The 18,325-nt window shown below is 44.1% G+C and overlaps 1 protein-coding gene across 1 annotated transcript in view; it reads left to right on the top strand.

Annotated features, from left to right (window-relative positions):
* Positions 1–18,325, top strand: part of LYSMD2 (LysM domain containing 2) — a 271,404-nt gene that overhangs the window by 104,392 nt on the left and 148,687 nt on the right. The window contains exon 2 of the mRNA XM_078684831.1: positions 10,961–11,298. Within this exon, the coding sequence (XP_078540957.1) occupies positions 10,961–11,298 (338 nt within the window). The remainder of the gene's footprint in view (positions 1–10,960; positions 11,299–18,325) is intronic.

The raw sequence follows: 18,325 nt of genomic DNA, 5'->3' as shown, positions 1-18,325 counted from the left end.
TGGCCCTGAATCTTTTCGGGATTTGCCTGCTGTGCATTATTCCGCTATCTAGTGGTTGAGTCCAGAATTGTGTTTTGTAGTCCCCTCTTCCTTTCTTTTTTTTTTCTACATGGGTGTCGTCGAATCTTTGACCATTTGGTGTTATGTCACTCCTTATGTGATATGAGACATACGCCCCGTATACCCTTCCGGGGTCGTTGTCTTCAGATTCTTTTTTATGCTATTGGGTCTGAAAGCAATGGAGAGAGCGCCAGAGTGGAGGAGAAGACGCTGTGTTACAGAAATTCAGTTATTGCTCAAAGAAACCAAAAAAGCACTGTTGATAGAGCAGGAAGTTGGGTTGATAGGGAACAGAACATCAAAAGTTGAGGCCCAATGTATAGCGACATCACAAGGGTCGGAGAATGTGAAAGTGTTATGGAGCACACCCCAAGTACCATCACAATATGCACAAGGATAACCACAAAGTGTGCAATCTCTGTCTCCAGATAGACCACAGATCAGAGTACTGAGCGTTGTGCGCAGAGTTTTTGCCAAAGACGATCCGGGCAAGACAGAAGCAAAGGTGGACACAATACAATGTGAACTCCTATCAGTGCTTAAGGGAGCTGAGTTTGTCGAATGAAGAAGACACTCTAACCGAGGCCCAGGGAGAAAACGCAGTCGAAATCCAGACAGAAAAAAGTCACAAGACACCTGGTAACATTGCTGGGGCGTTCCGCGTCCAAGTTGAAGACCTTCGACTCAAAGCACGCAAAACAGGCATCGATGTCGAATACTCCAACACCAGAGGGCAAGATAAGGCTGGAAAACCACATTGGTCCAAAATAAGGGATATGGCTGTAGGCAAACCCTCGCAATCAGCTATGACGTCGAAAGAAGATCAAAAGTTTGGGAGGGACAAGACCACTTCGGTAAAAGTGACTTAACACCAAACCCACAGACTGGCTTGACAACACCAATTCTTAACACTGTTTCAACATCACAGTCAAAGAAGTTAAATATGGGCGAGATCAGCATCAAATTGCTCGAAGTCAAAAGAAGAAGAGACTCCTGCAGGCAGAACTAGAAGCTACTACTCTCTAATGAAGTACAGAATACCTCTCAAACACCAAACAGATACACTGAGAGAACAAGAAACCGAGGGGCTGGAACCTCCACTGACTCAAGAGCCACAAGTGTGGGCTGAGGAGGACCTCTATCAATTCGAAGACAAGAAACACCAGTATCAGGAACATGAATTTTCACAGGCAGGGGAGTCTATGCAAGAGCAGCAGGATACCCACATTGACTCACCAGATGAAGGTGTAGACTCCTACCGATCTAGACCCTTACCCTCAGAGGACATTACTGCATTATTAGAACTGTCAGCCTTAGCGTGGTCTTTCACCAAACATTTTGCCTTGCTCTTCCATATTTTCTGCTCTTGTTTTTGTGACCTTCCGACTCTGTGCAGTTTACCACTGCTAACTAGTTTTAAAGTGTGTGTGCTCACTCCTTAAACCATAGTAACATTGATTTATTCTCAATTGGCTCAGTTAATTTACTTATACCCTCCTGGTAAAGTGGTACTGCATGTACCCAGGGCCTGTAAATTAGATGCTACCAGTGGGACTTCAGCACTTATTGTTCCACCCAATCAAGTAGATTGCACACCTGTCTCAGTCCTGCCATTGCAGCCTGGGTGTGCTGGTTTAAACTGCCATTTCGACCTGGCAAATTAAACCTTTTGCCAGGCCTAAACCTTCCTTTCAGTACATATAAGGGTAGGGTGCAATGCATTTGAAAAGTAGGACATATATTTTTAAGTTTTACATGTCCTGATAGTGAAAAACTCCTAAATGTTTCTCTCACCCTTGCAAGGCCTTCCTTTCGCGTTGGATAACTTTGGAGTTACCTTATTACGATAAAGGAGGCTATATTCCAAATGCGAACAGGTGAAGGGTTCATGTATGGTGTCTTTAGACTTATAGAAAGTTGTCATTTCCCTGCCTTAGCTATTTAGTAAAAAAAAACAAGTGATTGACAGAATGCTGAACAAATCAAACATTCACCCCCATATCTGGGGTTAATCCATCTTTTCATTGCTGGTCACACCACCCCAGTTTTGAGTTAGCCATTTAGTGCCTGCAGCCTGTCTCTGGGTCACGTGACTAGGTGTAGTTGTCAGTTGGTCTTTGTGCATTCCTCCGAGACAGACACACACAGTACAGAGCATAGGTGTGCCTGAATGGGCCATCATTGGCAGGATGAGGGACATGAGCTGGGCATAGCCCTGCTTACACCTAGAAATTTCTCTCACTTGAAAGAAGGCACTGGTATATATATTGGACTACTGACACCAACGTTTCAGTACACTTATAGACCTGTGGAAGACCCTGCGAAAAGAAATCTGCTGTGCTGCTAAAAGGACTGTCAGTCTGCTAGACAGCTGTTCTCAAGGACTGCTACCTGATGTGGTAATGTGATGCCTTCTTGCCTGGATGAAAAGGACTGGGCCTGAAACCTGTACCCAGGATCACAAGAGTGACTAAAAGGAGTAGTTTCTTGTACCCAGCACATGGACTCTGTAACTCTAAGTTCTACCCTTTCAAGTGGTGTCACCCCAGTTCTGGACCCCTGAAAGTGGGCCTGAAGGTGCTTGCTGTGCAACCTGGATTTAAGGTACTCCTGTTAAGCGGGCCCAACTGGGTAGGTCCCTGTAGCTGGCCCACGCTCCATTGCCGCCGGCTGAACTTGTGACTTTGTCCCATCTGGCGTGACCAGATATCCATAGTTAGCTCTTAGCACTATTTTCACGGAAATCTTTAACCTTGTATTTCTCAGTTCTGCTGATTAGATGTTTGTCATTTTTTACTTGTTTTATTTAATAAAAATTGCTATATTTTTCTAATTTGGTGTGGGGTTGTTCTTGTGTGGTATTTTCACGCTATTACTGTTTGAAGTGTTGCACAAATACTTTATACATTGCCTCCGAGTTAAGCCTGACTGCTCTGTGCCAAGCTACCTGAGAGTGAGCACAGGCTAACTTAGGGCTGCTTGTCACTGGACCCTGACAAGGATTGTGGTTGCTGCTTTGATAGAATTTCAACCCCTCCCACCACCCAACCAGTAACCCAATTTCTTACACGCATATACTTTGGTCATTAAAAGAACAGCAAACACACTTGGGGTGCGACTGAAAGAGGCATCAATGGACACATGCTTTCTCCTCAAGACGTTGTTACTGGGCCAGGAGCGGCACCAGTTACTCCCAATGCTAATTCATGCTTTTGTCCAGGGGAGAGAAGCCTGCAAAGAAGTTGCTGCAGCAAAGGCTATCACCATTTTTCACCAAGGACTCCCCCTTACAATAAAGGCAACATACCCAAAGGCTCTCTTAATTGTGGCGATGTCCACAAGAGAACTAATAACCCCACCTCAACAGGTTCCCTACCAAACAAGGAAAGTATGCGGATGGCCATAGTAGGGGGAAAAATAGAGAGGTAGGCTGCATCTCAGTGGCATATAGCCAGCTCAAATGCCCTGTTTAACAGAAATGCCCATCAGCATTAGGACAAGATGGAGGAACTCGTGCAACACCTACCAGACTATTTCTTTTTTAAAAAGGGCAAATAATGTACTACAGGAGGACAAGAGAATTGCAAGAACCTGCCTCAAATTTATTTTAGATGCAGCAGACCCGGCCAGTAGGCAACGATGCACTGCTACTACCCTGTGCAGGTATACTTGGTTGAGGATCTCTGGATTAAAACAGGAGGTGTAATCCGAAATTATAAACATGCTCTTACCGGGACACAGCCTGTTTGGAGAGACAGTCAATAAAGAACTACAGGGCATGAAGAAAGATAAGAAAACTGCCAAGGCCATTCGAGCCATTACAGTACAAAGGGCCTTTTTGAGAACATGGTCTACTTTTCGAGCAGGCATGATAGAAAGAAAGAGCACCCACAAGAGACTTGCAACTAAGCATCACCCATGCAACCTTCAGCCAACAAGGGAGTTTTTCAGCAGCACGATTGCAATGGCAATAAGAGTCAAATTCAAGACAACCTTTTTGTGGACAAGGCAGAGGAAGATGAGGTACCCCAAGGGGACGGGGGAGCAACACAAGCAAGTGACTCCACAGGGAGCACCTCCCTACTCAAGTTACCAGTGGGAGGTAAGATTGGAGGATTCCTTCAGGAATGGAGAAATCTCATCTCTGTCAAAGTGATACTAAATATCATAAGGTACAGCTGCTACATGGAATTGATAAAAAGACTACACGGAATTGAGAAAAAGATCTTTTAAGCAAGGGAGCCATAGAAATTGTGCCACAAAGAGAAAGATTGCAAAGGGTTTACTTCAATTACATCCTGCTGCCAAAACCGGACAACACACTAAGACCAATACTGGGTCTAAAGGGGCTCAACAGACAAATGAAAACACAAACATTGAAGATGACCTCACTGTAAGGGGTCATACCCCTTATAGGTCAAAGAGGCTGCATGGCAACCATAGATCTCAAGGATGCTTACCTACACATACAAATGAACTGATTGCACAGAACATTCCTCAGATTCGTAGTGGACAAGACACACTACCAATTAAAGGTGTTAATATTCAGAATCTAATCAGCTCCACAAGTATTTATAAAATGTCTAGCTGTGGTGATCGCATACTTCAGAAAAAAGAGAATACACACATGACCATACCTCACAACTAGAAGGTAAAGGCAAGAAAGTTCATACAATGCAGTAACAGCATCATTAACGTCACATACGCATTACACATCAGCCCCCAAAAATCTTCCAACTACAGCACAGAGAAAGAAGACCTTTCTGAGGCAATCCTCAATCCACAGACAGGGGCGGCTCCTCGGTTTGAGCGGAGGAGCGTCGCCCAACAAACAAAAGCCCCAAGTCAGACCTGAAAAATAAAATGGTAATAATGTTTATTAACATTTTATTTTCAGCAACCGTCCCAAACTGAGTGTCAGGACTGGGCGGGCCATTGCTTCTGAGTGGCTGCAGGGAGCTTTGTGCTCTTGAGTTGAAAATGTGCATGTGTCTTTAGCCAACTGTCTTGCGAGAGCCAGCCAGGCATGCGCATTTTAAACATCTCTAACCCAACTGTCTTAAGATATCTGGGTTAAGGAAAGCAAAGGCCTCCAGTACTCTTGTGGGCGCTGATAGAGGCCTCTCCCACCAATCCTAGCACTGCTCTCATTCTGCATGAGACCAGCGCCAGGATTGGTTCGGGAGCCTGCCTGCCTGCCTGCCTGCTACGAGGAGAGAAGTATAGAGGAGGACGTCGCACTCGTAGAAAAGGTAAGTGCCTTTTATTTTTTATTTTGTTATGTGCCCCGTCACCCTCTGGACATGCCAGCTGCCAATGGACAGAGAAGGGCAAAAGGGTCAAGGCATTGCTAGACCAAGATCGCAGCTGCCAGAAGAGTCATTGTCTGACAGCAAGGACTGTAGGGCAAATAATGTGCATGGTGGCCTCCTGCATCCCCCTAATATCCTATGCAAGGCCACTACAGGATTGGCTACAGCAAGAGTGGTCACAAACTGCGAGCAGTTGGGACGATCTAGTGGTTGTTATAGGCAAAGTGCAGCGGGAAATCCAGTGGTGGAATCTACAGAGCATACAATGAGAAACCCCTACAAACCACTGACTCCCTCAATGATCGTCTCAACGGAAATATCCGACATGGGATTGGAGGCTCACATGCTCAGTCTGCATAGGCACGGGCCTATGGAGTCCCACTAAAACAGTACAGCACATAAATGTGTTGTAACTGAAGTCAGGCTTTCTAGCACTAGAGGCCTTCCAAAAGCACTTTGGGGAAGGACAGTACTAATATAAATTGACAACAGGACAACAACATTCTATCTACACAAACGGGTGCCCATAGTAACACCCCTGTCAAAGTTACCCCAAGAAATATCGAAATAGGAAACAAGGTATCATCAGTTGTATTACATCTACCAGGAGAGCTAAACACAGAAGTAGACAGGCTAAACAGACTAGGAAACAGTAAGCAAGAATGGAAGTTAAGCAGCACCAAGCACCAAAGATGGTGTACGCCACATAAAACCTATTCACAACACACAAGAAAGCACAATGCCAAAGCTTTGCATCCAGGTTCTACCACCCAAGATCACTATGGAATACCCTGTTGATAAATAGTCATGGGCCATTGCCTTCCAATTATACCTACACCTATTAAAGGTCCACCTAGGGACCATTGTGGCATACACAATAGGATTAATAAAGAGAAGTGTATTCACCAAACCAGGGGAAAAGCACATTTTAGAGGGAGCAAAAAAAGTATCACTGCCAAGAAGTGCACCCATGCCAACTTGGAACCTCAGCGTGGTGCTAACCCACACAGAATGGCTAACTAAATTTACTAACTCTGAAACCAGCTTTGCTAATCGCTTTTACATCACTGAAAAGAGTAACGAGTTCCTGACCACAAAAAAAGTGTCACAAATATAAAAGTTCACAGATATACAAATACACAGAGAGACAAGGTGGTAATGAGAACAAATACAAGATTTGTATCAAAGGTGGTGTCTCACAGTTCCATGTAAATCAGCCATTGCTCTTATAGACAGAAAAAGCTGCGACGAGCAATGATGTACTACCTAGAAAGAACAAAATCCGGAAGGATTAACACTTCTTTGTATCCTTTGCCCACACAAGTAAGGTCTCCCAGGTCTCTAAGGGGACCATTGCAAGATGGACAGTGAAGACAAACCAGTACTGCCACAAGACAGCAGGAAGAGCACTAAAGGAGAGGCCACAGATGCCCTCAACAAGAAAAAAAGCAACACCTGTCTTCTTAGGAAGCGTAGCACTATATATCATCTGCGCAGGAGCTGCATGCCCTTCAGTTCAGTCACAAAAAATGACTGTATTGACATAAAAGCCAACAAGGAGTCACAAGTGGGACATAAAGTGTTAAAACATTTGTTTACAAACTCGCTTAAGAGGACCCAGCCTCCTCACGGGAGAAAATACCGCTATATAATCAATGCAAACTATGTGAATCCAGAAAAGATTCATACTGCATATTGAAATGGTTACTTACAGGTAGGAGCAGTTTTGCAACTTGAAGAATTTTCTGGATTCAAGATGCGACCCATCCACCTCCACCAATAGAGGTGTATTGGCTAAGAAGCTCAGCAGATAAAGAAATTTAACTACAGGAAACAAAAACATCCAAGTAGCCTAAAATAGAATCTGAAGATGTTGATTACGTCAAAGAGTTTACGGGGCCTATGTCCAACGTGACACAAGAACGGACCTAACACCAAATGGTCGAAGAGTCGACGAAGCCCATGTTAAAAAAAAAGAAAAGAAGGAAGACGCGACTACAAAAGACAATTCCAGACTCCACCACTAGACACAACTTCTGTAGGGCAGAGTAATGCACACCATGTGAATTCCCAACATTCTAAAGACTGTAAAAACTACTCTTACCGGTAAGTAACAATTTTTTTACATCTTTAGATAGATTCCCTTCACTAAAATGTCATATTGGCTCTTCCACTCCTTCTATAGTCTCTCTTCATTCCTCTTTTCTCTTATGCTACCAAGTTTCCTTTCCAGGTCTCTGCATGTCATGACTCGTCTGTCTCACTTTGCATCCTTGCTTTACCTCCTTTTTTGGTCCAGGTGATCCACTTCCTCTGCTACCTCCATCATCCAATACTTTGTCCTCCCCAGAATCTGTATTTTCTGCTCCCAAATCTCATACAGCTGTCTCCCCAATTATCACCATCTGTCACAGAAGAGTCTCTTATAAAGAGCTGTCGTGCCGTTTTCTGTTCTTCCACAATTTCATTCCACCATTATGCTTCGGTTTTGTACTGGACTTGGTCACTGTAAATCAAAATTATCAAAAAGTCTTTCAATCATAGTTTTGAACGAGAATGGTCATTTAGTATCAGCTGAGGCCTGCCCCATGCAATGCCAAGATCTAGAAATCGTTCTGTGATCTGTAAGTTCTCAATGAGCGCTCCCTTTATAATGACTGGCCTCCTCTCCATGTCCTGGCTTGTTGACAGAAGACAGTGATGGAAAGGTACCAATTTTTGTGATGTAATAGTCCTGATCAGACATTGTTTCTGTGTCTAATGACCCCAAGTTGAGTAAAAATTCTGCTTCAGTATAGTGCTGACATCCAGTGTGCTTGTTGAGGGATTGTGTACAATGTGTATGTGTGGCCCATACATCATCGTGAGACTGTGTAATGTTGGTATGTTTAACGGACCAATTAGATCTATTTTGGATGGTCCCTGGTTTAGCTTCGCACAATATGGAGGACTGGAATAAAACAAGAGGGTGGAAACCCACACACTGATATGAGATAGAATGAAGACTATTATAAGAAGATTGCTGATTAGATTTGAACACTGCCATTTGGTAGATGGTGGGGGAAACGGGTGAGTCACAGATTCTGTTCTTAAAGGTGAGGAAGGTCCTAGACGGGGCCAGCCCATGCGTTTGTCCTTCACTTCTACTTCAGGAACTGCAGTGACAGCTAAGACCGGGAGATGTCGGCAATGCAGCCAGTCTCCCAGTGGTGAGGAGACATCACCTGAAGGCTATACCTTGCTGGAGAATATGTGGATATGTCTGGCACCTAGATGCTTGCCGGCCTACTCGTGAAGGCTAGAGTGCCTGGCCCTGCAGGAAAAGAGACCACCCAGGAAGAGAAGCCCGTCTATGATCCCGGAGTGTGGGACACCCAGAAGAAGTTGACTAGTGTTAGCATTGCCTGGATCGATCTGTGCTGCAACAGGTCATCGTGTTTCCTGAGCATTTTTCTAATAGTGAACTGCATGAAGAAGCATAGCTGCATAGCTTCCTGCCAAACGGTACTTTTAGTTGGAGGACTTGTGCTGCTTCTGCCAGTATGCTGCACAGCCATGAGGGACAAATCCCAACGGAAGCAGGTAGCCTTCCCTTGCTTGAGGTGGCACCTATCGGGTGCCACATGCCCCAGAGACCATGTCTCCTGAAGACCAGAAATCTCCCAAGGACCAGTTTTACCTCTTCTGCCTGTCAAGCTGTCATCTGCAGCATCCGGCACGAGAAAAAGAGAACCCAAATCCCCGCTGAGCAAGAAGAAATAGCAGCAAAAAAACAGCTTTTGTAAAGTTCAGCACCATCACCCTCAGGGTATCAGGGTACTGAGGGTACCAAGTCTCCATCAAAAAGCCAGGTCTTGAGCTTCTTCCTGTAGTCTGCCAGGGAGGGTGCATTTGGATGTGTAGGGGCAAGTTGTCGCAGGACTTGCCAGTCGATGTAGGAGAAGGAGCAGCCCTCGCTACGGCTGCAATGGATGTGGGGGTGAATGCGATAGCGAGTGAGGCGGAGCGTAGGTGTCTTGCGGGCACATGGAAGTTTAGTCGATTGGTTGATGTAGGATAATCCTTGGTCATGCAAGACTTTGTATGTGTGCATGAACTGGCATCTCTTCTGGATGGGGAGCCAGTGGAGGTTTCTGAGGTGGGGGTAATGTGGGTCAATTTGGGGTGGTCTGGAATGAGCCTGGTTGTTGTGTTCCGTATGGTCTTGAGTTTTTTGAGGTGCTGGGTGGAGATTCTGGCATAGATGGCGTTGGTGTAGTTGGGGCGGCTGGTGAGAAGGGCCTGCGTGACAGACTTTCTGGTATTGATAGAGATTTAGCTGTAGATTTTGCAGAGCATTCGAAGGGGGTGGAAGCTAAAGGATGCAACTGCGTTGATTTTTCGTTTCATGGTCATTTGGCTGTCAAGGATGATGCTGAGGTTGCGTGCATGGTCTGTCGGTGTGGTTTTGGCCCAAGTTATGCTGGTCACCATCTGCAGGCCCCTACTGAGGTGTTCTTCCCAAAGAGAAGTACATCAGTATTGTCGGAGTTGAGTTTGAGGCAGTTGTCTCTCATCGAATAGGCTACATTGGTCAGCAGACAGCGCCTGTCAAGCCGCAAGTTAGGCTGACACTTTCACTGAGCAGGCAACAGTGAGTTTATGGCCCTCCAGAGTCTGTCAGAGTGTAAATGTGAGAAAACTCAAAGTGCAATAAGGAGTTATCCTTAATGCTAAGAAAACTATGCAAACGGATCCACCAGTAGCCCAAGGGCATCCGCTTAGTGGAATTTGTGCCTGTGCCTAATTTTGCCTAAACTCGACTTGCAGTGGTGACATCTTCTATAGGGTGGCGGCCCTGGTGTGTGGGCTTAGTATTTTAGATTAAGCCTTGGGTGAGATCGCTTAACTTTAAGTCTGATACCTATTTAAGTGAGTAGTATTTCGTACCACTGTGATATCAAACATACTTTTTTATTAAGTCTCTTGGTTGATTGTTGAATAGAGTCTTTGCCCCCAAACTAGCCCCCCCTCCCAAGAAATCTTTGACTGCACGTGCTTCCTACTCTGGAATTAAGTGCAGAAAAAGAGTACTTAGCCCCACTTTGCAGATGCATAGTAAGGTGGATCCCAGTACACCAGTGGCACCCTAATTCAGCCACCACGGTTGGGGCCCAGTTGCCCACATTCACCCTGTGGTGCAGTGACAATACTCTAACTATGCATTCTATATAAGCTATCTGAAACTCTTTTCTGAACATTAGGAGTATACATACGTGCATGGGTAGTTTTAATTATGCTTTTTCAAATGTACCATTTATGAAGGGATAAGCTTTAATTCTTGTTTATGAAACCCATGAGTATGCATCTATCCTTATTTATATGAATAATTGTTTTACATGTCCATGTTATGGCAGGCTTTAACAAAATAGTACAATGTAGATCTCTCTGCTGCTGTTGGTGACTGGTGTTGTGCAAGCCGTGCTGACTCTTCAACATATTGTTACTCGCAGCAAGTTACAGAGTTTGTGCTACATTCACACTGCTGCTACTTATTTTATGGATTAGTGGTTCTGCAATTACATCCTTTCTTTTTATGTGTTTTCTAGATGGAGCAAATAAAAAGGGCTAACAAACTCTTTACTAGTGACTGTATCTTTTTGCGCAAAACCTTGCAAATCCCTGTTGTATCAGAGAAGAAGCCGCTTTTCAATGGATTTAACTCATTAGACTCTCCAGATAATGAAACTCTAGACAGCTCAATGGGTCAGGAGGAAGAACCGCTGACAGCACTCGAAGAGAGTATGCCCTGTCAGAGTCCTCAAGAATCTGTCAACCAACCCGCTGAACCTGAAGAACTGTCTGCCAAAGATTTCCTACAGAGACTAGACTTTCAGATTAAATTGTCTAAGCAGGCAGCCAAGAAACTAGAAGAAGAAGATAGCAGGTACATTTAATTTTGATAGTATTGTGATTAGACATGTTGACAACTTGTCTTTCTTCCTGCCACCTTTCTTAATTCATTTGATACATTTGTTTTTTTCCTTGAAAATGTAGCAACACCTACATTCTAAACATTGTTTTTAATGTTTAAAGTAGCAGTTTGAAGAAAAATGTGCCTGCAACTGTCACAATAATGATGACATAGTTCACAATTTATAAATGCTTTCATTTCAGTCTTAGGTACCATATAGTTTACATCATTTTACATAGTTTTACTTCTTAATATTTCTGGGACAGACTCTGAACCATGACATGTGGCCTACAGTATAAGTAGTTCCGCTTAGCTATAGTATTATCCTACTGTTACTAACTTTCTTTCCATCTGTTCTTGGTCCACTAGAGTAACACCTCTGATTTCCTTTCCATCTCCTATTTCAAGGTTACTCATAGCTAGAACTCTTTCTTTAAGGCTTTATTGTTCTGCTCCCATTTATCTCCAGCTTTTAAAATACTATCTCTAAACCCTCCATCTTTCTTTGTGACGTTTCAAAAATGTTGTTTGAGCTATTTCAATGAAGAGTAGAATTAAAGCTGTGTAGATTAAGTTTGATATATGAGAATTCTTCAAGATATTTTAATTTGTCTTCATTAGAAGAATTCATTCAGCCCATTTGTGAACCAGATCATTCAACTGAGTCAATCGTAGAAATAGAAAAAAATGAAATATTTCCAAGAGAAGTATAGAAACCAGAAGCCAAACAATTTGCCTAACTTAAAATCCCTGCTCAAATGCGCAGAAAACCTGTTTAAGTTGTCATGTATTATGGATCCCAAGAATAAATTCCTCTTCTTTCTAGGTTTTCAGGTGTATTTTTATAAGGTACACTCATTCAGGGCCTTTCCTACTTATGCGCAATAGAGAGATTGCCCATTATATCAAATAGTAATGGTGCCAAAACACCACACCTTGCCTAAAGTGTAGAGTTGCCTTATTTGCTGTGAAAAAGCAAAGAGAAAACATGGCATCACACTTAAAATGCCTTTCTGTCTCCCACAACATTTGCAAGACTTTAAATAGGAAACTCGTGAAAGAAGGCATAAAATGTGGTGGAGTGGAAATGGGACACTTGTTAAGGGAGGAATGGAATCTTGAGACATGATGAGGGAAGTGGGTGGAAAAGAAAATTTGTGGAGGAAGACAAGGATAGGGTGAGAAACGTAATGGTCATTTCGTCCTGCCAAAACTATTTCACACAAGAAAGCAGAGTTTGTGCCACACTTCTAGACATTATTGTATCAGGCCACGTGCATAAGCCATTAATTAGATTTTCGGATCTATGTGTCCTCTTTTATGTATTTATTTATTATAAGTTTTGTATAGCGCTAGCTGGACCCAAGGGTATCAGAGCGCTTCACATCAGGCAAACAATGTGCCTTAACGGCGAAGGCAGAATCCACATCTGGTCAACTTTTGAGCATTGCAAATAACATTACCATACAGATCATTAGGTCCACAGGGGGGTGCTATGTTCTTCCCATTAAGTTCAGGTGCACTCAAGGAAGAGGGCTTTGAGTAAAGTCTTGAATTTCAGGAAATAGGAGTTCATTCTAATGTGGGGGGGATGGAGTTCCAGATCTTGGGTGCATTTCCCGCAAAGGATTTACTTGTAGTTTTGCGTTTCCGAGATTTCAATGGAATGAGAAGGAACGTGTTGGAGCTTCTGAGATTCCTGGACTGGCCGGCCCTTTTGAGTTTCGCTGAAGTACTGGGTTTTTAAGAACCCAGCGGTGCCAGGGGACACACCCAAAGACTTCGAGTTCTCCTGTCTCAGACTACAGAAACACAGAGTCTTCTTGGTGATGTCAAAGATCGAATTTTATTGGCTGCAACCAGTAACAGGCATCCTAGAAGTACAACACGGTGTATGTTCTCAGGAGGCTGCTCCATCTTACAAAGCCAGCCATCCCTTTTATACAAAATATTATGCTTTAGGCAAACATTCCTTATTTTACAGTTGACCATTCACATATTTCTACGACAAAGAAAAAGCAGAGTCATGATGACAAGCCCATTTCAGTTTGTCCAGCCCACGATCAATTACCCGGCAAGGCCCAACACTTTTCATCAGATATCGGACGGACCCCTAATAAAATCGGGCACCTCCTCATCGTAAAGCAGGTCATAAAGCAAGAAACAGAGACAGGTGTGTGTAAGATTAGGCATAGTTGTAGACAACAAAGGGTTTATGGTATGCTGTGCCTTGGTCCTAATCTCGATCGGCCACAGAGAAGGAACCGACCAAACAGGTTTGGCTTCGGGCAATGGAGTCAGCTTGCCCAGGTCACACAGAAGTCAGCTAAAGGTGTACGTGTCCCAAAAGACTCATTCGGCCTTAGTCAGCGGCCTATGTGAGGGCAACCACAAAATGGCTGCCGCATACAAAATGGAACCCGAGGGTTCAGAACGAAATCTCTGATTTCAGGGTGATCTCTCCACTTGAATACGACGAAAATGCTTGTATATAGTATACTCGTCATTCTCGGTCTGCTGATACCAAAATCGTCATGATATGACGATGTTTATAACACTGGTCCAGAATTTTCAGTACCACAGACCCTCCTTTTGCCCTTACATAGGCAATTAACCTACACTCACGCTAATCTGAGTCCACATCTATATTCATAAAATCATTAAGATGTTGCTGTAGCATCATCCTATTACTTATCTCGTCTCTCGATACAGGTTTCCTTACAAATAATGTAGCACAGAGGCCACATATAGTAGGAGCACACTGTACGCACAGACAGAACAGGAAAAGAATAGCTAAGATCATCCCAATGACCATCAGAATCTTCCATCCCCAGGAGGATATTAGTTCCCAGAACCATCCCATCAACGACCAATCTCCTTTATCCACATGAATAGATTCAGAGATCTTATGTAGTTTGGAAATGGCCTGGTACACTGTCGGAGCGTTATCTGGAATGAAAACACAGCAACTTGATTGGATCACTTTACATACCCCACCTCGGTCTGCAAGTATGACATCTAGTGCAACCCTGTTCTGAAGAGTCATAAGACGATCCGACTCAAGCTCAGCAGTCAAGTTACTAAGGGCACCGGCAGTTTCAACTACGGTGGACTCAACCACCCTTGTCAATTGCCTTATGTTCCTGCTGTTAACCATTGGTCCCCAGAACGGCAGAAAACCCTTAAAGAAGTCTCCCAATTCTTGTCCTGCAGTGTCTTCTTTACTGAAAACACCTCTATCCTTGTCTTGTGGTAATCTGCCGCAGCTGTGTAGGTGGGAGGCAACAGGAACGAAACAAAACATGTGCCCGAGAAGTCAGGGGGCAACCATGTGTATGCTCTATCATGACAGATGAAATAGGTACCCTTAGCTGCTGGGAACGAAGGGGAATTCTGAGATTCAAAAACATATGTCTCCGTGCAGATACTCTTTCCTAACTGAGCTCTTGGATTCTTGCCATTACCTTGCAGACATAGGTGACCCTGATGGGGTACAATCCAAATCGGGGGGGATCTTTTTGCTTGTTGGTTCTCACTCAGAGTAACTCCATATCCGGTTATGTTCCATCCAATATACGCTAGTGTCTCATCTCTCGGGGTAGTCTCATAGGAAGTAGCTTCTCCGATCATATCTACTATACCCTTAACTAGAGCACTATTCTTTGGATTTTCTTTTACAGAGCGTAGGGGGTGGACTTCACGAGCATAGATGAACATTGTTCTGTATGCCCACACAGAACCATTATGGCTGAAAGGCAGGACCAGGTAAGGAATACCTTTATCAGTTGTATGAGGCATAAGACCACACACCCAACAGTTAGTCGTGTTCACTACTAATTGGTGTTGGTGCAATAGCTGAACGAAGGAGTTATTGATAAACTCTATTCTCCTAACGGTCTCATGTTCAGGTAGAGGGTGAAAATAATGCGAGGAAACAGTAGAAGGAGGCATGGGCTGTGTAGTGGGTGCAAACATCACTCGAAAATAAAATAAAACATATCCTATTAAAAACATCATTACACTAAACAGCATGAAAATGCATAATATCAAAAAACGTTTTCTGGTCATCATTATACACATTTTGGCTTTAAAGTTCATCTCTTTGGCAGGCCTCTCCATCTCGAAAAACTCCATCCTCTAACGTTGCTGCTCGCGGATGTAGGGTGCCTTGCTAAGGAATGCGCCTGTCAGTCCAAGGGACACGCCCAAGAACCAACCAGAACCGTTGACCTTGTGTCTTCGGCTTGCACTCCAAAGACTTGTCGCCCGCGACCCTACAGCTGAACCCGGATGGTGGTTCGAAAAACAAAAATAAAAAAGTTTCTCAGATGAGAGAGCTGCACTTTCAAAAATAGCAAAGAAAAAGAATTTATTTGTCCATAGTTCTCGGCCTCAGATTATAACGGCTTTTTCCAGATAATGTCTGGTCTTGGAACAAAAGTTCAGGCTCGGTAGTGTCCAATCGAATTGACGGTGGCACAGTTTCTTGCAAAATATTGTCACTTTCACGTTCAGAACTTGTTCCTTTTACACGTGCATCGCTGAAAGGCAGAAAACGAGGCACAGTCTCAGTCTCAGAGTCAGCAATACCCTCCTGGACCCACCGGTCGTACGGCAGAGGCAAAGGGACCCTCTTACAGTGTACGCCGTGGATCCAGTTTTTCTTTCCTTCCACTCGCACGGCTGATCTCATTGACAAAAGGACTAGGTGGGGGCCGGTCCAACGGGGCTGATCATTCTTTGTCCGCTGGAAGTTTTTAATGAGGACCCATGAACCAGGATCGATGATGTGACCTGGATCTTCAGAGACCTGAGACAGAGTATTGTGAACCTGTTGGTGTAAAACACGCAATTTAGCCTTCAAATCATATAAGTAATCAAGCAGTACAGGGTGTTCAATCTCACTGAATTTTGTCGGCCTTGGCACTCCCCATACGTTGGCCGGGCGGCCAAACACAATCTCGTACGGACTAAGTCCCACTCGTGAATGCACAGTCATTCTTGTCGATAAAAGTGCTAATGGTAACGCATCAGGCCATTTAAGACTAGAGCTCGCTTGTATTTTGGCCAATTTCAGTTTTAATGTGCCATTGTAGCACTCTACTAGTCCAGCTGATTGGGGGTGATTTGCAGCATGGAACCTCTGGCGTATACCTAGCCCTCCACATACTCTCTTCATCACTCGGCCCACAAATTCACTCCCATTATCACTCCAGACCATTCTCGGCAAGCCGAACCTAGGGAAAAACTCTTTGACAAGGGCTTTAGCTGTGGATAATGCAGTATTGTCTTTCAGGGGATATGCTTCTACCCATCTCGAAAAGGCACAAACAACAACGGGTACGTATTTCAAGTTGTTGCACCTCTCCATGTGCAAAACCTCAAACGGATACGTTGGAGGTGCAAAATGACCAGCTGGAGTTGGAGTTCCCCCTACCAGGATTGTATTTCAGACAAACCATGCAATTCTTGACCACATTCTCTGCACACTTCGGAATTCCAGCATTTTGCCATACTGGAGCCAACAACTTACAGATCCCTTTCACACTGATATGGGCCATTCCATGCGCCATTGTAACCACTGCAAGCACATACGCATCAGGTAGCAACCATCGCTGATGTTCTGACAATTCAACCCAACAACCTTTCGCATCTAATTTACCCGTACTCTCTCTCCACACACTCAACTCTTTCTCTGTAGCTTCATCTTGAATGGACTTCACACTTTCTATCGTATCTTCACACATTCCAACGTCACCAATCCATCTTGCAGGGCCCGCAACATACATTCGACTCATCACATCTCTCGCTGTTTCTTTTGCAACTTCATCAGCAAATGCATTACCACGACCAACATAATCGGTAACCTTCTTATGTGCACTGCATTTCACAATCGCGACTTGCAACGGCAAAGTAAGTGACTCAAGAAGCTCATTCACCAACTGACCATGCTGTATCTTGGCTCCATGCGAAGTCAGGAACCCACGCTCTTTCCACAATCGTCCAAAACTATGGGCCACACCAAACTCATACTGGCTGTCAGTATATATGGTCACTTTCATTCCTTTTGATAACACACACGCTCTCGTAAGTGCAATCAACTCTGCTGCTTGAGCTGAATTATGTGGGATGCGTGCAGCTTCAACAATCGTATGCAAAGTCGTAACAGCATATGCCGCAGTCGTATCACCATTCGGAAGCTTGAAGCACGAACCATCCACCCATAAGGTATCATCACACTTCACAAGAGGAGTGTCCTTAAGATCTACTCTCCCTTTCGTTTCTTCCTCTGTCTTAAGAAAGCAATCATGTTGTTCAGAAACATCTGTTTCTGCTATAATCGGTAACAACGTAGCTGGATTCAACGTGTTGCATCTTTTTATGTGCACATGACTCGCTAAAAGTGTCAACTCATAGCCTGACAACCGAGCACTAGTTAAGTGCTGTGTCTTGGTCCTGTTTAGCAAAGTGTCCACTGCATGTGGAACCATTACAATCAATGTATTATTCATCACCAAACCAGCAGACTGTCGAATAGAAACAGCTGCTGCCGCTGTAGCTCTCAAACAACTCGGCAACGCTTTAGCTACCGGATCCAAGGTTGATGAGAAATACGCACATGGACGCTGCTTGTCCCCAAAAGACTGTGTCAACACTGACAACGCGCAACCTTCTTTCTCATGGACATATAGTGTAAAAAATGCTTACTGTAGTTGGGGGTACCCAACACAGGAGCCGAACATAATGCCTTACGCAATTCAGAAAAACTTGTCTGACAATCTTCAGACCACGGAAGGGGATTTGGTGTATCTTTACAGGTCAGTGCCATTAGCGGTTTGGCCAGCAAAGAAAAATTTGGTATCCATTGTCTGCAATATGACGTGATACCCAAGAAAGCACGCACTTCTCTCTGTGTAACAGGCACACTCATTTTTGCAATCGCCTGAATTCTTTCTGGGGTCAATCTTCTTCCCTCCTTCGATAAGAGATGACCTAAGTA

This window comes from Lissotriton helveticus, chromosome 3_2, assembly GCF_964261635.1.
Source record: "Lissotriton helveticus chromosome 3_2, aLisHel1.1, whole genome shotgun sequence".
Classification (NCBI taxonomy): Eukaryota; Metazoa; Chordata; class Amphibia; order Caudata; family Salamandridae; genus Lissotriton; species Lissotriton helveticus.
The sequence above is the reverse complement of the archived record's forward strand: the minus strand, read 5'-3'. Positions and strand labels throughout refer to the sequence as shown.